Here is a 19,427-nt window from a genome sequence, read left to right on the forward strand (position 1 = left end):
CATGTTTAGGTACAACCGTTAGTGCTAGCTAGCTGGCTACATAACATTTTTGTTGTCGTCGTCACGGTAATGAGTGTATCCGGTCGCATTTGAGTTGACAAGATAAAGCCCAATGATAGTAAAAAAACGGGAAAAGCGGTGGTATCGGAATACAAGATTTTATTGCAGTAGTCTGACAGTGCAATCGTGAAAGAGCAAATTTGTCTTGTAGTCTGATCCGGGCATTACGTGTTATCTGTCTCAGACATGTTGTCTGTTCCACACCGCCGATGTTTTTTTTTTTTTTTTTTTTAAAACCACTATTGGCCGTCAGATATTTACAGTACTATGTCAAAAGATACGCGATAAGGCTAAAAATAAATGAGCTTTTGGATTCAAATATACTGAGCACAATGGCCTGCGATTGGCTGGCAACCAGTTCAGGGTGTACCCCGCCTCCTGCCCGATGACAGCTGGGATGGGCTCCAGCACGCCCGCGACCCTAGTGAGGAGAAGCGGCTCAGAAAATGGATGGATGGATGGATGGATGAGCACAATGGCAACGCGGAGTAAATGTCTTTGGCAGAGCTCGGCGAATTATGACATTAAAGCCAATCAGCATAAAATGCTAATTATCGGCCAATACCGATCAGGCTGATAAAAAGCAGTGTAAGGTCTAGTTCATAATATACAATGTTGAAGTCTCATTTGTTTTATGGGTCAATTTTCCAGTAAACTTAAACTGGGAGTGGCAACTACTTGAAGCTAGCACACGCCACCTCTTATTTGGAGAACTATGCTAACCAGAGTGAGAATGTGTGTTTTAATAAGTTTAAAATGTGCTCAAAGCATGTGGAAAGGGTAAAACTGTGTTTAAAAAAAACTAACAAGTACCCCTCCCACACGATGAACGTGAATTCACTATATTGATTACTATTATCATGAGGAGTTGATTTCCCTCTTGCCATTAACTCGCAGTCTCGGCGCCCTTTGCACAATGGTCATTGCACCGGACTATTGCTCTATTAGTCATTCAAACTGCTCTCATTGATAGAGAACTCTGCATCTTTTTGCACAATTGTCAAAAAAAATAAAAATAAAAAAATTCTACCAGCATTACCAGATTACTAGCAACCTTTTATTGCTCAGTGACTGTTTTTCTCCATGCCTTTATGTCTCGAAAGCATTCTCTGTCAATTGACTGTCTCTTGTCGTACTAGAGCGGCTCCAACTACCGGAGAAAAATTCCTTGTGTGTTTTTGACCTACTTGGCAAAATAAAGAGGATTCTGATGATGGAGAAGCTTCTCGAACAAACTACACACTCATCTTAAAAGCACTGCTCTGCAAATATACACTGGCACAGGCACGCACACACGCACGCACGCACGCACACGCACACACACACACACACACACACACACACACCGGATCTGAGGCAAACGACTGGTGGTCCGAAAAGACATGCCAACGCCGCTGATGTCGCTCTGCCTTCAATGACCTCAGCTGATTGATTGATGGATTTATACGCCAGCTGTGGGTTTTCCGACAACACTCAAGCTACTTCAAAGTGTCAGCTTAGCTTTGCCTGTAGCCTTAGCCACACCGCGAACAACTACAACTCTCCCGTTACAACTGAGCGAGGCTCGCGTTCCAGGAAGTCTGTGTACACTATTTCACTAACGTGAACGTCATTCTGTCGTTGACGTTGTACAGCGAATGTTAGCATTTTAAGGCTGGTGGTGAGATAGGCCAAGACAACCGGTTGATGCTGGTAGCCTTTTTTTGGGTGGCGTGGTACCCAAACACAGACATTGACTGACACACGCATAGAGGCAAGCGCAGGGTGCGGACGGCTACCTTGCTGAGTCTGTGCCTGACAAGCGCGGCGACGACAACGGTGGCGAGTCCGAGCACGATGAACCCGTACTGCATGACCTCCATGACGGCGGGCAGGACCACCAGGTTGGTGTGGAACGTGTGCAAGATGGGACCGTCGATGTAGCCGGCTCTGAGTACGGGAAGTCACGCAAATGTCTTCTCAGTCACCACCGAAAACATTCAAATGAAAGTCAGCTTGGGCTGTGTTGGGAAGCCCTCCCTCGTATCCACTATAAAGTGTTGGGGCCATTTTCTACTGCTTTTGGAATGTCTTGAAAAATAGTCAACAACGGATGGTCACTAGAAAAGCGATACAGTAAACCCCCGCTATATTGCAGATTTTTAAGTGATCGTTTTTGGCGATGAGTTTTACAGTATACGGGCCAGTCCCAAAGAGAGTTGCGTATTTTTAGTTTAATACCACTTCATGCCACCACCTGCCAGGCAGCACTGAGTTGTACTGGACAGCAGAGAAGAGGCCTAGGTCTCCAAAATAAAGTAAACTACAGTAATAGTCATTATACAGTGGACACTTACATATTTGTGGTTCAGAATTCACCTATTCGCAAATTTTATTTGAGAACATACCTGTTATTCGCAGGAACGCCCACTTAGAGTACTTTTTTTTTTTAATCCCCTGCTTATTTGTGTTTTTTTTTTTTTTACCAGATCTCCTACTTATTTATTTTTTCCAGAAGGAAAAAATGTTTTCATGGCAGTTATAATGATAATGACTGGGTCAATTATTTCTGGATTTTCGCTATTCCCAGTCGAGCCCAGTCCTCAACCCCTCTGAATAGCGAGGGACCACCGTACATGTCTGCGCCTCGGCTTGGGCCTGTTACCACTTTCAAGGTGTACCGCGCTTTTAAAAAGTCATGGTTTCAAAAAAGCTAAAACTTCTCACCAACGGTATGAGATGTTTTTGTTTTTCTGAGTCATCAAAGCTGGGATAGATAAATGCTGTACGACAGACTGGCTACCAAGGCTCATAACCAGCTAACTAGCTTGGCTAACATCCGTTCGTTTATGCACTGATGTTATGTCACAAAGTACCGTAATTTCTCGTGTATAATGCAAATTTTTTCCCCCCCAAAAAATTGTCAAAAATGAATAGTGCACATATACATGGGTATAGGGGAAAATGGAAAAAAACTTTATAGATGTTTTATAGATGTATGCCACCATCTAGAGCAGTGATTCCCAACCAGTGTGCCGTGGCACATTAGTGTGCCGTGAGAGCTCTTCTGGTGTGCCGTGGGAAATGATCAAATTTCACTTAATTGGTCAAAATATTATTCATTGACAACAAATAATGTATCTTTGTTCATCTATCTATGCCAGCGGCATATAAAGACAGACAGAACAAATAAATGCGCTTCTATTAGATGGCAGAAAGTGTATAATTGACTTGTGAATCCAAATTTTGTGACATTCTTGTTTGTTGGTGTGCCGTGAGATTTTTCAAATGCAAAATATGTCCCTTGGCTCAATAAAGGTTGGGAATCACTGAGCTAGAGGTTATGAAGAAGCTGTACACTTTCATTCCAATATACCACGGCCACCTAGAGTTTATGAAAAAGGTGTACCCTACACTTTCATTCCAATATGACAGGGGTACGTATGACTGCCTATATGTACAGTTGTGCTCATAAATTTACATACCCTGGCAGAATTACTTTTTTTTTTTAATAAATACGACTGATGACTGAGCATCAACCATCATTAATTTATTTATGGTTATGTTTTGTTTAATGATATGCTGTTCTGAAATGCTCGACAGTTTAAAGAAGTGTACCCATCTTACAAATTCTGCCTGGGTAATGAAACATATGATCAAAAGCTGTGTGTTTTCTCATTTTCTAAATAAAAGTAGGGCTGTGAATTTCAAAATAAGAGCAAGTAAATAAAAACAAAGTATTACATGTTCCAATAAAGTGCTTTACTTCAGAATAATTATTTGAAAAAAAACTTACAAAATACAGATAATACTTTGTTTTGATCATATGGGTGGAAGCAAAATCATGCATTGTAAAAATGCATTGTAAATAGAAGGGTTAGGTAGATGAGTTTTCCAGAATTTTGAGGTCAACTTTGGGGGTGCTTATTATACATGGGTACACATTATACATGAGAAATTACGGTAGCCACTAATTTTCTAACAGTTGGAGTACATTTTTTATTTCATTTTGAAAAACTATTTTCTTTTTACCTTTACCAACGTACCTATGGAGCGCAGTCAATGGAAAAAGGTTATCATTTACCCAAACATTTCAAAAGAATACATTTTATAGCTGTAATTTCGACTGTATGGCGATCAGGGAGCAGGCGACAAGTGAACGATTCCCAACACAGCCGACTTGTATGAAACGTGCGAACACGAAGTAAGGAAGCACTTCCTGTGGTGACAGGAAGTCGGGAAGTACTTCCTGTGGTGGCCCACTCACCTCCTCAAACCAGATCATGGGCATGATGGTCTCGGGGATCTTTCCCGTCTCGCTGCCACAAGTAGAAGAAGAAGAAGAAGAATGCGGGCGTTAGGCGCTAAGGTCGCAAACAGGAAGTATTTGAAGTCGGCGGCGGACAGAAGAGCTTAGGGAACAGCGGAATGGTCGCACATACGTAATTCCTGACACTCGCTTGATGTAGAGGTTGAGCTGGAGGCGGATGGACACGTTGAGCGGGACGCCCGTTTGCTGAAAACACAAAAGCACATGAGCGTCAAGGCGAAGCGTTAATGACGCACATGAGACGCACACAAAAGCTGGCTTTCATCGGGCGACCGCATCCCCGCAGAATCTTGAGACAGGAAGCCCGGCACTGGCGCATGATTACCATTTCCTGTTTTGACGGCCGATCGCACACGTTTCACTCGCCATCACATTCAGCGCGAGCTGCTAAACACGTCGGCTAACACTGGCAATAGCATTCGCGCTAGAGTTTAACGCTCAGGACGATTAAAAAACTAAACAAACAAACAAACAAACATAACACAGTCCAAAGTACGTCCTTGCTGATGCGCACAATATAGCAGCAAAATGAGAGGCACTTGTTTACAAAAGCACACGTGGTTTTGACAACAATTTAGCCGCCGTATTTTTAGCAACTAGGCCAACCGCTCGAATGGCCATCTTGAAAAACATGACGTGTGACTTTACTTCCCCATAAGAAACAGCAGGACTGGAATAATCCATTACTCTCTATGGGGAAAAGGTTTTGTTTAAAAATCTAACGTTTTTTGTTCAAAAAAAGTTTGCGTCCATACACGACTGACCAATGCTCAAGAAGAACAATGGAGACGCATCATCCTTGACAATTCACTATATTAACGACGGGGATTTTCAAATGAAAACTTGGTGCTTGCAGCCTAATGTTATTGCTTTTTATGCATGAACTGTATTTGCTTCCATGCAATTCATGATTGCAGTTTGTAAACTTTATTCAATTGGTAAAGTAGAATTTTTTTGGGATATATAATAACAAAATAAATGTATCATTTATTCTTAAAGATTTTTCCCAAATGAGGAATAATCGTGATTATACCCAGAGCCAAGGATGTTTATGCAGCGCGAGAAAACGCACAATGTTCTGGGGCTTCCGCGGCCAGGCCAAGACATTTGTAAACCGAAAACAGTGTGTAAACCGAAACCCTTTTCCCGGTAAAAAATATTGAATTGTCTGTAAGCCAGTTCGGTTGTAAACCCTGCATATGAAATCAGGTTTGAAGCGGGTGAAAATTTGATACGTCCTCCCCGCTCTTGGACACGGTGGACACAGAGGTGTTCTGTAAATTGGGGCATCAGGGAAGATGAAGTTTTGGGGTGTAGACATACCTAGCTGGCTAACGCTGAACTGGTAGAAATGGCCCACGTAATAAAAGCTAAGTGTATAGCAATTGCGCCAGATAGCCACTGATCCGAACAGAGCTCCTCAGGTTTTACGTAGTGGGGGAAGGCCTACTCATGCCTGGAATCCCAAGTGCAGCACTGGGCACTGTTTTACCAAAGTCACCCCCCCCCCCCCCCCCCCCCCCCCCACACACACACACACACACACACACAAACTTAAGAGGAAAAACTGGAAAACTCAAATGGTCAAAAACAGTTCAATGCGAGATCTCCACAATTCAGCACAACATAGTTGTCAGTCTTTGCACATTTCCAGTAGAATGGATTCAGAAACAAATCTCAGAATTCATTTTACAAGGTCTCTCAGAAATGTTCCAATGTAACTTAAAAACAATAGAATAGGGTCAATTAAGGCCAAGTTCTGACACTTCATCATCATGAGGGAAAAATATTTTATTTTAATGATCAACGTTTCATTGAAGTCGTCAAGGTTTAATGGGGCTGTAAACCTATTATCCAATTACGTTATCTGCAACACACAGAGCAATAATCATTGTGTGTGCGTGTCTCCAACAAGGCACCAGGAAGCTTACAAGTGTGACATGCTGACAGCAGCTCAGCTTACTGTGTTGAAGTTGACGTGTCTGTAGAAAGGTGCTCACTGGTTGTGGTTTTCACCATCCGGTTTTGTCTGCACCATATATTTTTTTTTAAATAATCTGTCCTGTTCAGCTGCATGGACATGCCGAATGGTGGATCTGTATATGCCTTTTGTGGTGGAACAGTTTTGCTGTGCAACAGGCGAGTTTGAAATACTCCCTCTACCTGTTTTTTAATGTTTTAATTATTCTGATGTTTATCGAAAATACAGCTGGACAGAAAAAGGCTTTAGGGGACCGAGAGAGGGACGGACAAGGGGAATACGGGTGCGAACCACAGCTGAACAATAGTTATGACAGTCTAGATCAGTGGTGCCCAAACTTTTTTGCCCCAAGATCTACTTTTCATGAAGCCAACCTCCCACGATCTAACTTTTTTTGGGGGGTGTGGGGGCCGCGACCATGTCTCCGGTTTGAGAGCGCTACCAGTGAGCTAAAATTCTGGGCCACCGACACAGCTCAGCACCAATGTATGTTGATGTAACTTGCATCACCGCAAGAGCCAATCTTGCACAACACAACACAATTCACAATGTAAGTTTTTTGTCATGACCCGAGTTTACTCCGATGACTTGCACTGAAGTGAATCCGCCAGGGATGCATAATCTGGACAGTAGCTGCTGACAGTCAGCCTCAAGCACACTTCCAAATGTTCATCAGTTAGGGTGGAACGGTACTTGGACTTAATGATCTTCACTTGGGAAAAGGCTGACTCACATAAATAAGTGGAGTCGAATAATGCAGTCAAAAAGGTAGCACATTTTCTCATGTTGGGGTAATTTAGCTCTGTGAGTAAGTTCCAAAACTGTCCATGAGCTCTGTACTTCAGCTCAATGTCGGCTCGTAGTGTCAAAATCTCATCTTCCACTCCAGAAGAGTTCAAGCGAAACAGTGTTGCAATTTTTGATGCGACTGAATCAACCTCAGCATCTTCTCGAAAAGGATAGCACATGAATGTAGCGACTGGCTCGAGCAAAGAAAAGTCTTGAAAGCGTTTGTCAAACTCTGACAGACAATTGTCAATCAGCTCTGTGCACTGTCAAGTTGCACACAGGCCTTCCCTTGGAGGAGAGCTGTTGCCTCTTTTGGTTGAAAGCGTTAACTGAGCTGATCATATTTGATCACTGTTTTTTTTTTTTTTTCAGATTGGTTAAAAATGCCAAGTATTAAAGCCACTGACCGTCATTCAGTAGCTTGTATTCTGCATGTCCAGCAACACAGAAAAACTCCATCTCCTGACAGAGCTCTCGAAATCTTTGCAGGAATTTCCCTCGACTAAGCCATCTCACATCAGTGTGTAGCAACAACTCAGAGCGGTCGCACTCAGCCATCTCCAGATGTGCACGGAATAACTGTCTGAAGAGTTCTGGCTCGAATACAACAGGCGATCTTCGTTGCCACGTCCATGATCTCTTTCATGTTGAGCATTTTAGCGCATAACGCGTGTTGGTCGATTTTGCAATGGTAATTCAGGAAATCAGGAATTCAGTGGTAAAGCATCGTCCTGCCTGCACTCAATATAAATAAATAAATCCATTCACGCGGCCAACCATTGCGGGTGCTCCATCCGTGGTGATCGACCAACTTGTACACCGGGAGCTGGGTTTTCTCAATAAAGTTTTTGAACAACTGCAATATGTCCTATCCTCGCGTCTGTTCTTTCATGGGCAGTACTGTTAGTAGCTCATCTTTTGCAGTGATATCACTAAACACCATACGAATGAAAATGTACATCTGGGGTGTGTCCGTAGCTTCATCCAACTGCAGTGAGAAACACTCACAATCTCCGATGTTCTTCCACATTTGCTGGGTTAAATCCTCAGCCATGGCTTCACAACGCCGTGTTAACTGTACTTCTTGACAGCTGGAGAGCTTTGATCGAAGATAATATTTCTGCCTTATTTTTAAAGTCCCGGAACAATGCGTCAGCTGCTTCAACGATTGCCTCTTTTACCATTTCTCCTTCTTTGAAGGACTTCTTGTTCTTAACGATGACGTGACTCACCCGGAACGATGCTTCGGGGGCGGCTTTCGCTTTTGAAGTATGTTGTGTGAAAAATAACTGCTGTCCGGACAACTGGGACAGTGTCGTATTTTCCATTCAGTCCTAAAATGCCGCTCCACATTTACCTTCTTTGGTAATGCAGATGAGGCATACCCATTTCGAAAATTTCATTGTGAAAAAAATACTCCTCCTCCCATTCCGTATGAAAGTGGTAAGTTTTTGTCTTCTTACTTGGTCCAGCTTCCCCACTCATTTTTATACCCGTTCTTAAGTTTAAGAGAAAACACCGAGAGATAAAAATTGGAGGTAACTCACTGACTAGCTTGTTAGTTTTGACACAGCGCTGTTGTTTGCGCATCTGCAGTTACCTTTTCGCGCCGTTGTTTGCGCATGTGCGTGACCCAAGTGTCAGAAAAATTCTGATGTCAACAATTATATTTGTATATCAATGAAGCGACGGACGGGATGGATGATAGGCTGATGTCTTTTTTCTTTTAATGTCACGCGATCTACCAATACTACCTTTGCGGTCGATTGGTCGATCGCAATCGACGCATTGAGCACCCCTGGTCTAGATATTTGAGCACAAGTAACGTTGCATCAGTCAAATCGTGTTCTTATTTGTGGACGGGGGGACCCTGTGAGGACGCGCAACAACTAACCAAGAGAACAAGATGAGAGAGGACGGGACAGGATGTGGGAAATGAGCAAGGCAGCGCTACTGACGAGTGGTGCGGTGGGATGCTTTTATAGCGTCTAAACACCTGTAAGAAACTGTGAGTTATCTTAATCCAACCTGTGTTATTGTTAGTTGTTCCAGCACAAGCAATTCAAGCCTGCAGCGTGTCTATGGAACTTATTAGTGAGTGAACACCATACCACGTGCACGTTAGTCAACCGGAGTACGGAGTCGCTGAGCCGGCACATCGAGGAAGGGTGTGCCCGGCCCACTCCGCCCACAGGGTGTGGGGGCCAAGCCAGCGAGCCCATCCTGCGGGGGACCCAGGCAGGGGAACATATGCACCATATTCATGTAACCAAACACATACGCATGTACTTACACAACCCTCACATTGTCTAAAAAATTCCTATTATGTACACCATAACATGGCAAAGAAACAATTCCTGATTCCTGACATGAACTTTGACCAGCAGTCTGTTTACCTAATGATTTAAAAAAAAAAAAAGTGACCCTGACACAAAACGCAAAGTCTGCATGTTGACGCACAACATCGACAATTTATCTCCTGACACATTTTCACCCAGTGCCATAAAACAAACGCTTTATCTTATAAAATCTTATCAAAATTCAACTGTCACCCTATGTATGTGCACGCACGTGTGTGTGTGTGTGTGTGTGTGTGTGTGTGTGTGTGTGTGTGTGCTCACAGGGTGGATGTCTATGAAGAGTCCGTGCTGGTCCTCATTTGGATGGAGTCCGTGCACAAAGTCCAGCAGGACGGGGTCAGCGTTGAAGAAGTGAGGGTGCGAAATGAAGACGGGAGAATCTGAAGAAAAAGAAAAACACATCAAGATGGCGGCGGGCGCTCTACGTACGGATGTAGCCTTAAAAAAAATTAATGGTACAAAAGTACCATTAATTTTCTTCTGCTTCTTTTTCTCTTGTAATAGGGGTTAGGGTTAACCCTCTTGTTTTAATAATTGATTAAGCTGTCCATTTTTTTCAATTAATTGATGGATCGAATTAAAGTTTTGAATTTCTGTGCCCTCTATTCAAAAACAGGACACTATTCCAAATTGACGATTCAGTTCCTGTTTGGGGCGTAATCCGTCAGAAAATGGGCAGAAATGTTGATCGTTGTTTTCCAAATTAAAAGCAGTTGTTTGGAAAGTTCTTATTTTGATTCAATACAAAGATAATCAGTCTGCAAACATGGAGGACGGCAGAAATCGGAGAATATTCACTATTGAGACGCTGAAATTCCGAGGATTTGGACAATTTTACATTAAACAAGGTCTCGAAACGATGAATGGATTATCAAAAGATTGATTGTTAATAATTTTTAATCGTCGTGATGTAAACGCAATCGTTAAGAAACGAGCTTCTGAAATGATCACCAATTCCAAACGGCAAGACCATCCTGGTCCGTGTTATGCAGCTCTAGCACGGCCTTTTCTCATGTGGAACTGAGACGAGGCCACCTTGGACGCACACACCTAGGGTCAAAGGTGCATCAATGACCAGCGTTTTTACGTCAGCTAAAAAACGGCTGCCGTGTCTTCGGGGATGTTCGGCGTGATTACTGTCCACGGGAGCCTGTCCTTGTCACATGCAAAACAAATTCCACTCGTCTCGTTCAATTTTAGAGGGAACTCAAGTTGATCATCGCTTTTTAAATTAGGAGTTTAACTAATTGCGGGACAAGGCTTGTAACTCAATTTACTCGGACGTCAAATTAAGTTTGCCCATTTAAATGAAATGAAAAGCTGATGAAAAATAAAAAAAATAGAAAGGAAAAAAAAGAAAAGGAAAAAAGAGGGGGAAAAAAAGAAAAAAAAACAAATTGAAATGCTGGTAATTCATTCCAGCCCCTTCCATCCATCCATCCATCCATTTTCTGAGCCGCTTATCCTCACGCGGGTCGCGGGAGTGCTGGAACCTATCCCAGCTATCATCGGGCAGGAGGCGGGCTACACCCTGAACTGGTTGCCAGCCAATCGCAGTCATTCCAGCCCCACAAACACAATTTTAATGAGTTTTTAATTTGACTGTTTAAACCCCAGTAAAATATCAGAGAATGTAAACAAATAAACTGGCTTTATAAAGTGTCCTTACTGTACGTGTAGTATTTGTGTGCGTGCCTATAAGGGGCGTGGCCTAGTGAGTGACATCAAGAGCTAGAGTCTGCTTGGGCGGTTCGTATGCGGGTGAGCATCCGGGTGTGAGTTGTGGCTAACAGCAGCTCTTTCTTAGTGTTCTCACTTTGTATTTGACTGTTTGACTATTTGTCCTGTTCAATAAACGGCCGCTGTGGCTCCACTTGCCCACATTTGAGATCATTAGAGTAGCAACGTGACAAGATTGGACCGAGATCGCACCCTAAAACCTCCACTAAAAATCCCTTTGTAGTGATTTGGGAGGCGGGAATGATGAATGATTGCGGACATGGTAATTCCTGATTCCCCTAACACTTCCCGCTACCTTAACTGTGCCATTTTTTTCCACGTAGCTCAAGCGACGGCATCTTGGATGTGACAAAAGATACAAAAAGCAAATCCACGCGTGCGGCGCCCGTTACTGACTCTGACGGCAGCTACTGACGTTGAGCAGACCGGACTGGCGGCACGGACAGAATCCCTCATTGGGGGCGTAGTCGCTGCCATTGGCGAACAGCGTCTTGGGTGCCACGTAGCGGTACAAGGGGATGCCCTTCATGCTGCCCGGGCGCTGGTACACCAGCTCCATGGACCTGCCGCCCACAAAACCAAGAAGAAAATGAAGGAGACGAAGAAGGAGAAAGAGAAGAAACAGAAGGCAAAGAATGAAGATGACATAGAAAAAGACGAATGAAGCAGGCAAAGAAGACGGAGACAATCAAGATGAAGCAGAAGATGAATGAAGAATACGAAGAAGAAAAGACGACGAAGAAGAAGCACAAGAAGACGACGAAGAAGAGGGTGAGGTGCGTCGGGCGCGGCGGCGTGTGCTTGCGAACCTGCAAGCGTCGGGACTGTAGAAGGGCAGCGTTGAGCGCGGGGTAAGGAAGGGGGGCCACATCTGGCCCGCCGTGCCATTGATCATGTTGCACTGAGGCGTCCGCCAGTAGTCCAACTGAAACACAAACAAATGATGCCGTTTGCAAAGAGACGACGTCACGACGCTTTGTGATCACGTGAAACCGAGGGATGACATTGAACATGAACCCCCCCAGAAAAAAAAAGGGGACGCCACGAATCCATTCCAGACACAAATTGGGCTCATTCTGCTGTGTGTGCCTTGGCCACCAGGGGGAAGGACAATACAGAAAGACACACGAAGAAGGTTTTCACAACTGTCCCAATTAGCTGCAGTAATATTAGTGTTTTTCACAGAGGATAAAGAATACGCCTGTGATATAATTGTCGGTTTACATGTGTTGCTGCAAGGCGCGGGCCGGTTGCCGCTTTCGACGTCTACCGCGCTTTATAAAATACACCGTTTCAAAACCACTCCAATTTTCAAATCTTGTTCTCCTGCAGTATAAGTGATTTTTTTACTTAAAATGAAATTGCTTGCTCGGCCTGGTCGGTCAGAGCAAAACCTGTTACAACCAAACCAACACGTCTTAGCATGAATAGATAGGTGGGACGTGTATATTCGTCATATTTATCAAGTTTTACTTGGGCAGTTTGAGTAGAGCGCACCCGCGACTGAAGACAATCGGGCTGTTTTTGTCCCGATTTTGCCCGTTCCCGACTAAGAACGTCACACGCCAGACAATCTTGTCTTCTAAGATGATCGTGTGGTCTGAGATGTGTTAAGAGTGGATCTGTCCAGACAATCGGGTCCCCAGCGGGTTGGGGCCGACAATCTTATATATGGAACGCATTCAATATTGACAACCAAAAGTCTTTGTGTGTGTGAGGAAAGCAGACCTCTCGCAAATCTAAACAAACATGTCCTACGCGATGTGATTTTTGTCTAAAAGTGGCTTCCCTCCCCACACGGCAAAAGTAGTTTCCAGAGTACACCCAGAGGTGTCTGCCAGTCTTCGTTTTTGTGGGATCACGTGTGATCTCGCGAGATTGCGAGTTCTGCGGCAGAAGAGAATCTTGATGGGGGGTGTCGTCGAGATTATTGAGGCACACCACACAAAATACGACCGAAACGCTAAGTCTCTTATTTTTTATCTTTGTGAGTCACAGATAAATCATCTTTTAAGATATGAAAAATCCTTGTGTGAACCAGGCCTAAGCAAGTTATACACATAAAATATCCATCCATCCATTTTCTGAGCCACTTATCCTCACAAGGGACACGGGAGTGCTGGACCCTATCCCAGCTATCATCGGGCAGGAGGCGGAGTACAACCTGAACCGGTTGCCAGCCAATCGCAGGGCACATAGAAACAAACAACCATTCTCACTCACATTCACACCTACGGGCAATTCAGAGTCTTCAACTAACCTACCATGCATGTTTTTGGGATGTGGGAGGAAGCCGGAGTACCCGGAGAAAACCCATGCAGGCACGGGGAGAACATGCAAACTCCACACAGGCGGATTGAAGCCCGGTCCTCAGAACTGTGAGGCAGACGCCAGTCGTCCGCCAGTCATCCACCGTGCCGCGGTTACATAAAATATATGTGACAAATTAAATAAATAAATAAAACACGATGTCGTTTTCCAGGCAGCTTATGCTAACTGCTCTGTTAGGCTTCTTCACTTGTATTGTTTGCTCGTCAATGCACAGCTGCTCAGTGCGTTTGCTGGAAGAGGAAACAAACATTGATGGGTTCATTGTGTGCGCAGAAGAATACACACAAGTGTTTAGTATTTATGAGGGGCTTCTACGAACGACTTTTTGCTCACAGGCACTCTGTGGGCAAGGTTAAATAAACAGAGGAAAATGCAAGCAGGATAACCAATAAACAGACAAGCTCTTAACCATGTATGCCCCTTCATTAAATACACCCAAAAATAAAGTGTTCAAGAAAAGAAGGCATTTCATCTCATTTTTGTATCTCTCCATGCAGCGACCCCAAATGTTTTATCAGCAAGCAGCTTAAAACATGAACACGAATGATACCTTCACGCAAAACATGCGACACAGTGAGCATGTGCGCCAGCAAGGATCACGAGTATCAGGAATTGGACTAGAGGTGCAACAATTCATCGATTAATCGACAGCCAATCCATCATGAAAATTACTATTTTGATAATTGATTAATCGTAGAGAACTTGTTTGACTTAAAATTGTCCAAATACTCAGAATCAAGTTTTTTTTCACACTTTCAATTTTTCTTTTTTCACTTACATGCAAATATGTCACAGAGAGCTCAGCCGAGCTAACATTAGCATGAAGCGTTCGGGTACCTTGGTGAGGCCGTTCCAGGAGTTGACCTTGTGCACGTTGCGGATGTCATCCCGGCCCGTGAAGATGGTGAACAGACCCGTGTCAGAGTTGTTGAACTGCACAACCAGAGTGAGTCAGCCATGCTGACTCGCCCCCGGGTGAGGGGGGCTTGTGTGGGGGCGGGCGCTCACCTCGCTGAAGAGTCCGAACTTCCCGGAGGAGGGCAGCATTCCGGGCAGGTACTTGTTGAGGAAGTCCACTAGGCCGCTCTCGTAGCCCCACATGAGCTCGCCCACTGTCTTGGTGAGGAACGGCCCCTCCTTGAACGTCTTGAACGTGGCGCTGATCATCAGCCGCACTGCGAATGGGAGATTCTCCATCATCACCGCTGCACCCTGAGGGACGCCACATGAATCAATCAAAAGGGCCCCAACTGAGGTGGCAAAAGTACTCCCGCTCTGTAATTCGGCACAACCAGAGGTCGCTAGAGTACCCCAAAAATATACTCAAGGAAGAATACTGTTGCTTTAGAATAATCTGACTCAACTCAAAGTAAAACGTAGTCCTCTGAATAATGACTTGAGTAAGAGTAAAACTAAGTATTCAGTGGAAAATTAAGTCAAGTACGAACTGGTGAGTAACTTCTGAATTTTTTATTAAGTCGCAATCAGATCATGAACGTCAAATATCACATTAACTAAAAAATCTTTATCAGATAACGTGAATTCAGCCTGAAGAAAAGATGTAGGGTCACAGCGTCCAAGGCAGAAGTCTCTCTGACAAACCAAAACAAAAAGATTGGGTAAGCAATAAATTATTTAAACGCTTTCCAGTTCCTACCGAGCGATAGGCGCCCTTTCACGGCCAGGCGAGTCTTTCACAAATCCACAAAGTTTTTTCTCTGCGTTACTTACCAGCGGAGCGGCTGCACTATGCACTCTATACACTTCTGTCTCTACACGACCAACTGCACCTCAACGATCCCGGCTGTCAAACTCCAAATTTGCAGACGACACCACAGTCATCGGCCTCATCAAAGACGTTGACGAGTCTGCGTATCGACAGGAAGCGGAGCGGCTGGAGCTTTGGTGCGGCCGACACAACCGGGAGCTGAACACGCTCAAGACAGTAGAGATGATCGTAGACTTCAGGAAGCATCCTTCGTCAAAGCTGCCTCTCAAGCTGTCCGACTGCCCTGTGTCAACTGTCGAGACCTTCAAGTTCCTGGGAATTACAGTCTCTCAGGACCTGAAATGGGATATCAACATCAACTCCATCCTCAAAAAGGCCAAGCAGAGGATGTACTTCCTGCGGCTTCTGAGGAAGCACGGCCTGTCGCAGAAGTTGAATCGGTTCTGTGTTCATCCATCACAGTCTGGTTTAGTGTTGCTACAAAGAATGACAAAAATCAGACTGCAAAGGACAGTCAAGGCTGCTGAAAGAATTACTGATACCCACCTACCGTATTTTCCGGACTATAAGCCGCTACCTTTTTCCTGTGCTCTGAACCCTGTGGCCAATGCAACGATGTGGCTGAAATATAGATTTTCCCAACTTGTTTAAATGTACAACAAAAACTTGTTCGAACGTAATACTTAAAACATGACCGTTTCCCATAACGAACTAGGGTTTGGGCATGTGCAGATGCCTCCAGCGTGTAAAAGAAGACTATGCTAGTTTTTTGCGCACTCAACGCAAAGCGCAGCGGACACGCACGAACGCAAAATATGTTTTATTTTTCACACACTCATCATGGAAAGTACAAGAAGAAAAGTGCATGATGCAGTTTTTAAGTTGAAAGCCATCGATCTGCCTAACCAGGAGGGAAATAGAGCTGCTGCACATAAGCTTGGCGTTAACGAATCGATAGTGAGGCGTTGGAGACGGCAGGGTGAAGAACTGATCCAATGCCAAAAGACAACAAAGGGTTTCAGGTCATAAGAGCAGATGGCCCGAACTTGAAAATGTTCTTGAGGACTGGGTGAACACACAGAGAGCAGACGGCCGAGGTGTATCCACCGTGCAGATTCGACTGAAAGCTAAAAAAAAAATTTTAAATAAAAAAAATAAAAATAAATAAATAAATAAATCGCCAGCTAAATATGCATTGAAGGTTTTCAAGGTGGACAGTCATGGTGTTTTCGATTCATGAGACAAAAAGGTTTGTCCATCAGGGCACAGATGATTGTCTGTCAGCAACTCCCTCCCAACTACGAGGAAAAAGTTGCAAACTTCCACAAATTCATTGCAACAAAAATAGCCGAGGATTCCATCGGACCAGACGACATCATAAATATGGATGAAGTGCCTTTGACGTTCGACCTACATCTAACTCGAACTGTTAACACGACAGGAGCGTCATCCATTATGGTGAAAACAACTGGCTACAAGAGAACGCACTTCACGTGTGTTTTGAGCTGCACCGCATCCGGACAAAAGCTTCTACCAATGGTGATTTTTAAGCGGCCGACTATGCCAAAAGAAAAACTCCCACAAGGCATAGTCGTTAGTTAACAAAATAAATGGCTGACCGAGTGTTACAGTAGTAAAAAAGCATTGCTTTTTTGGGACAGTATGAGGGGCCATATAACAGATTCTGTGAAAACAGCAATCAAGAGCTCAAACTCAATTCCAGCTGTGATTACTGGAGGTACAACAAAGTTTTTGCAGCCACTGGACATCGGTGTGAATTGTGCTTTTAAATCTGCACTCTGAGTTGAGTGGGAGGCTTGGATGACCAGCGGCGAGAAATCTTTCAAAAAACTGGCCGCATGCGAAGATCCTTTTCTGAGGTCTGCCAGTGGATCTTAAAAGCGTGGAGCAGTGTGAAAGAATCTACGATCACCAACCGATTTTGAAAGGCTGGACTGCTACGTGAGGAGAACAGCACAACTTCAGCGGTAACTGTCTCGAGATGAAAATGAGATCGACACCGACAGAGAGACTGAAATGGTGTGTGACGGAGATGTTCTGAGGCTCTTCAACTCCGACACTGAAGATGACGACTTCAGTGAACAAGAGGAGGATGAATAAAAACAATTACTTTTCTATTATGTTAGAGCCATTTTACTGCTGTGTTACAGGCACTGTTTGGAAACAATTAAGGTATGTAAATAAACATTTACAAAATCTTTCTGTGTAAATATCTCATTTCACAATGTATATATCCGCGGCATATAGTCTGGTGCTGCTAATATATCAGAATCATCTTTATTTGCCAAGTATGTCCAAAAAACACACAAGGAATTTGTCTCCGGTAGTTGGAGCCACTCTAGTACGACAACAGACAGTCAATTGAATATACCTACACCTGCTCGGCGCCTCTCACCGTGGGCAGCTCCAGAGTGGAGACAGAAAGACATTGACAAAAAAAACAGTCACTGAGCAGTAAAGGGTTGCTGGTTATCTGGTAATGCAGGTACATTTTATTTTTTTGACAAATTGTGCAAAAAGATGCAGAGTCCTCTAGCACTTAGAGCAGTTCGAATGACTAATATTGCAATAGTCCGGTGCAATGACCATTGTGCGAAGGGCGCTGAGACTTCAAGGAGTGTATGCGGTTTAAAGTGATGAGTAGTGCGATAATCTGGGACAATGTTGGTTGTGCAAATGTTACAGATACTCCTCAATCAGTGTGCAAATGGAGCAGATGCTACTCTGGCATGAGTGGCCAGTATATGCAAATAGTGCAGAATGGCGAGTCAACTACAGTTGGTGCACGAGTAATACATAATTGGCCCCACAGAAATGTGACAACGAACTCAAGTCAAAAAATTGCCAGCATGTTGTAATGGAATTGTAGGTCAGGTGTTTAAGAAGAAGAGGGAAGAAGCTGTTGGAATGTCAACTAGTTCTAGTTTGCATTGATCGGTAGCGCCTGCCTGAGGGAAGGAGGTGGAAGAGCTGGTGACCGGGGTGCGGAGGGTCCGAGAGGATTTTACACGCCCTTGTCTTAGTTCTGGCAGCGTGCAAGTCCTCAATGGTGGGTAGGGGGGTACCGACAATCCTTTCAGCAGTTTTGATTGTCCGTTGCAGTCAGAGTTTGTCCTTTTTTGTAGCAGCACCAAACCAGACTGTGATGGAAGAAAACAGGACTGATCCGATGACCGCTGTGTAGAACTGTCTCAGCAGCTACAGTGGCAGGCCGTGCTTTCTCAGAAGCCGCAGGAAGTACATCCTCTGCTGGGCCTTTTTGAGGACGGAGTTGATGTTGGCCGCCCACTTCAGGTCCTGAGAGACTGTAATTCCCAGTACCTTGAAGGTCTCGACGGTTGACACAAGGCAGCTGGACAACGTGAGGGGCAGCTGTGGCGAAGGATGCCTCCTGAAGTCCACGATCATCTCTACAGGATCCTCACGTAGGTCCCTGCACTGTCGAGGTGTTCTAGGATGAAGTGCAGTCCCATGTTGACTGCATCATCCACAGACCTGTTCGCTTGGTAGGCAAACTGCAGGGGGTCCAGCAGGGGACCTGTGACACTCTTGAGGTGGTCCAGCACGAGACGTTCAAAGGACTTCATGACCACAGATGTCAAAGCGACAGGCCTGTAGTCATTTAGACCTGAGATTGCAGGTTTCTTGGGGACTGGAATGATGGTGGAGCGTTTGAAAGTGAAACTTCGCACAGTTCCAGAGATCTATTGAAGATCTGAGTGAAGACTGGAGCGAGCTGGTCCGCGCAGACTTTGAGGCAGGATGGGGACACATGGTCTGGGCCTGCCGTTTTGTTAATCTTTTGTTGTTTGAAGATGCGTCTCACATCCTGTTCATGGATCGTCGCTTGTAATTAGTCAGCGATTGGAATGCATGCCAGACTGATTTAGAGTCATTTGCGCTAAACTGTTTTTCCAACTTTGCTGCATAGTTCCTCTTTGCAATGTTAATTTCTTTAGTCAGCTGGTTTCTAGCTCGATTATACAGGGCCCTGTCCCCACTCTGATATGAGTCCTCCTTAGCTTGGCGAAGCTGCTTAAGTTTAGCAGTGAACCACAGCTTGTTGTTGTTGAATGTGTGAAATGATTTTGTTGGTACACACACATC

General features: G+C 44.4%; 1 protein-coding gene across 2 annotated transcripts in view; it reads right to left on the reverse strand.

Moving 5' to 3' along the window:
* Nucleotides 1-19,427, reverse strand: part of scarb1 (scavenger receptor class B, member 1) — a 37,967-nt gene that overhangs the window by 8,422 nt on the left and 10,118 nt on the right. The window contains exons 4-11 of one of the 2 annotated variants that reach the window (XM_061697655.1): nucleotides 14,579-14,782; nucleotides 14,408-14,503; nucleotides 12,049-12,164; nucleotides 11,636-11,802; nucleotides 9,761-9,879; nucleotides 4,482-4,555; nucleotides 4,303-4,358; nucleotides 1,839-1,987 (exon numbers count right to left, since the gene is read on the reverse strand). In XM_061697655.1, coding sequence (XP_061553639.1) covers nucleotides 1,839-1,987; nucleotides 4,303-4,358; nucleotides 4,482-4,555; nucleotides 9,761-9,879; nucleotides 11,636-11,802; nucleotides 12,049-12,164; nucleotides 14,408-14,503; nucleotides 14,579-14,782 — 981 coding nt within the window. Of the gene's footprint in view, nucleotides 1-1,838; nucleotides 1,988-3,575; nucleotides 4,359-4,481; nucleotides 4,556-9,760; nucleotides 9,880-11,635; nucleotides 11,803-12,048; nucleotides 12,165-14,407; nucleotides 14,504-14,578; nucleotides 14,783-19,427 lie in introns of those variants that run through there. The other variant, XM_061697654.1, reaches the window with a different exon arrangement.

This window comes from Phycodurus eques, chromosome 15, assembly GCF_024500275.1.
Source record: "Phycodurus eques isolate BA_2022a chromosome 15, UOR_Pequ_1.1, whole genome shotgun sequence".
NCBI lineage: Eukaryota > Metazoa > Chordata > Actinopteri > Syngnathiformes > Syngnathidae > Phycodurus > Phycodurus eques.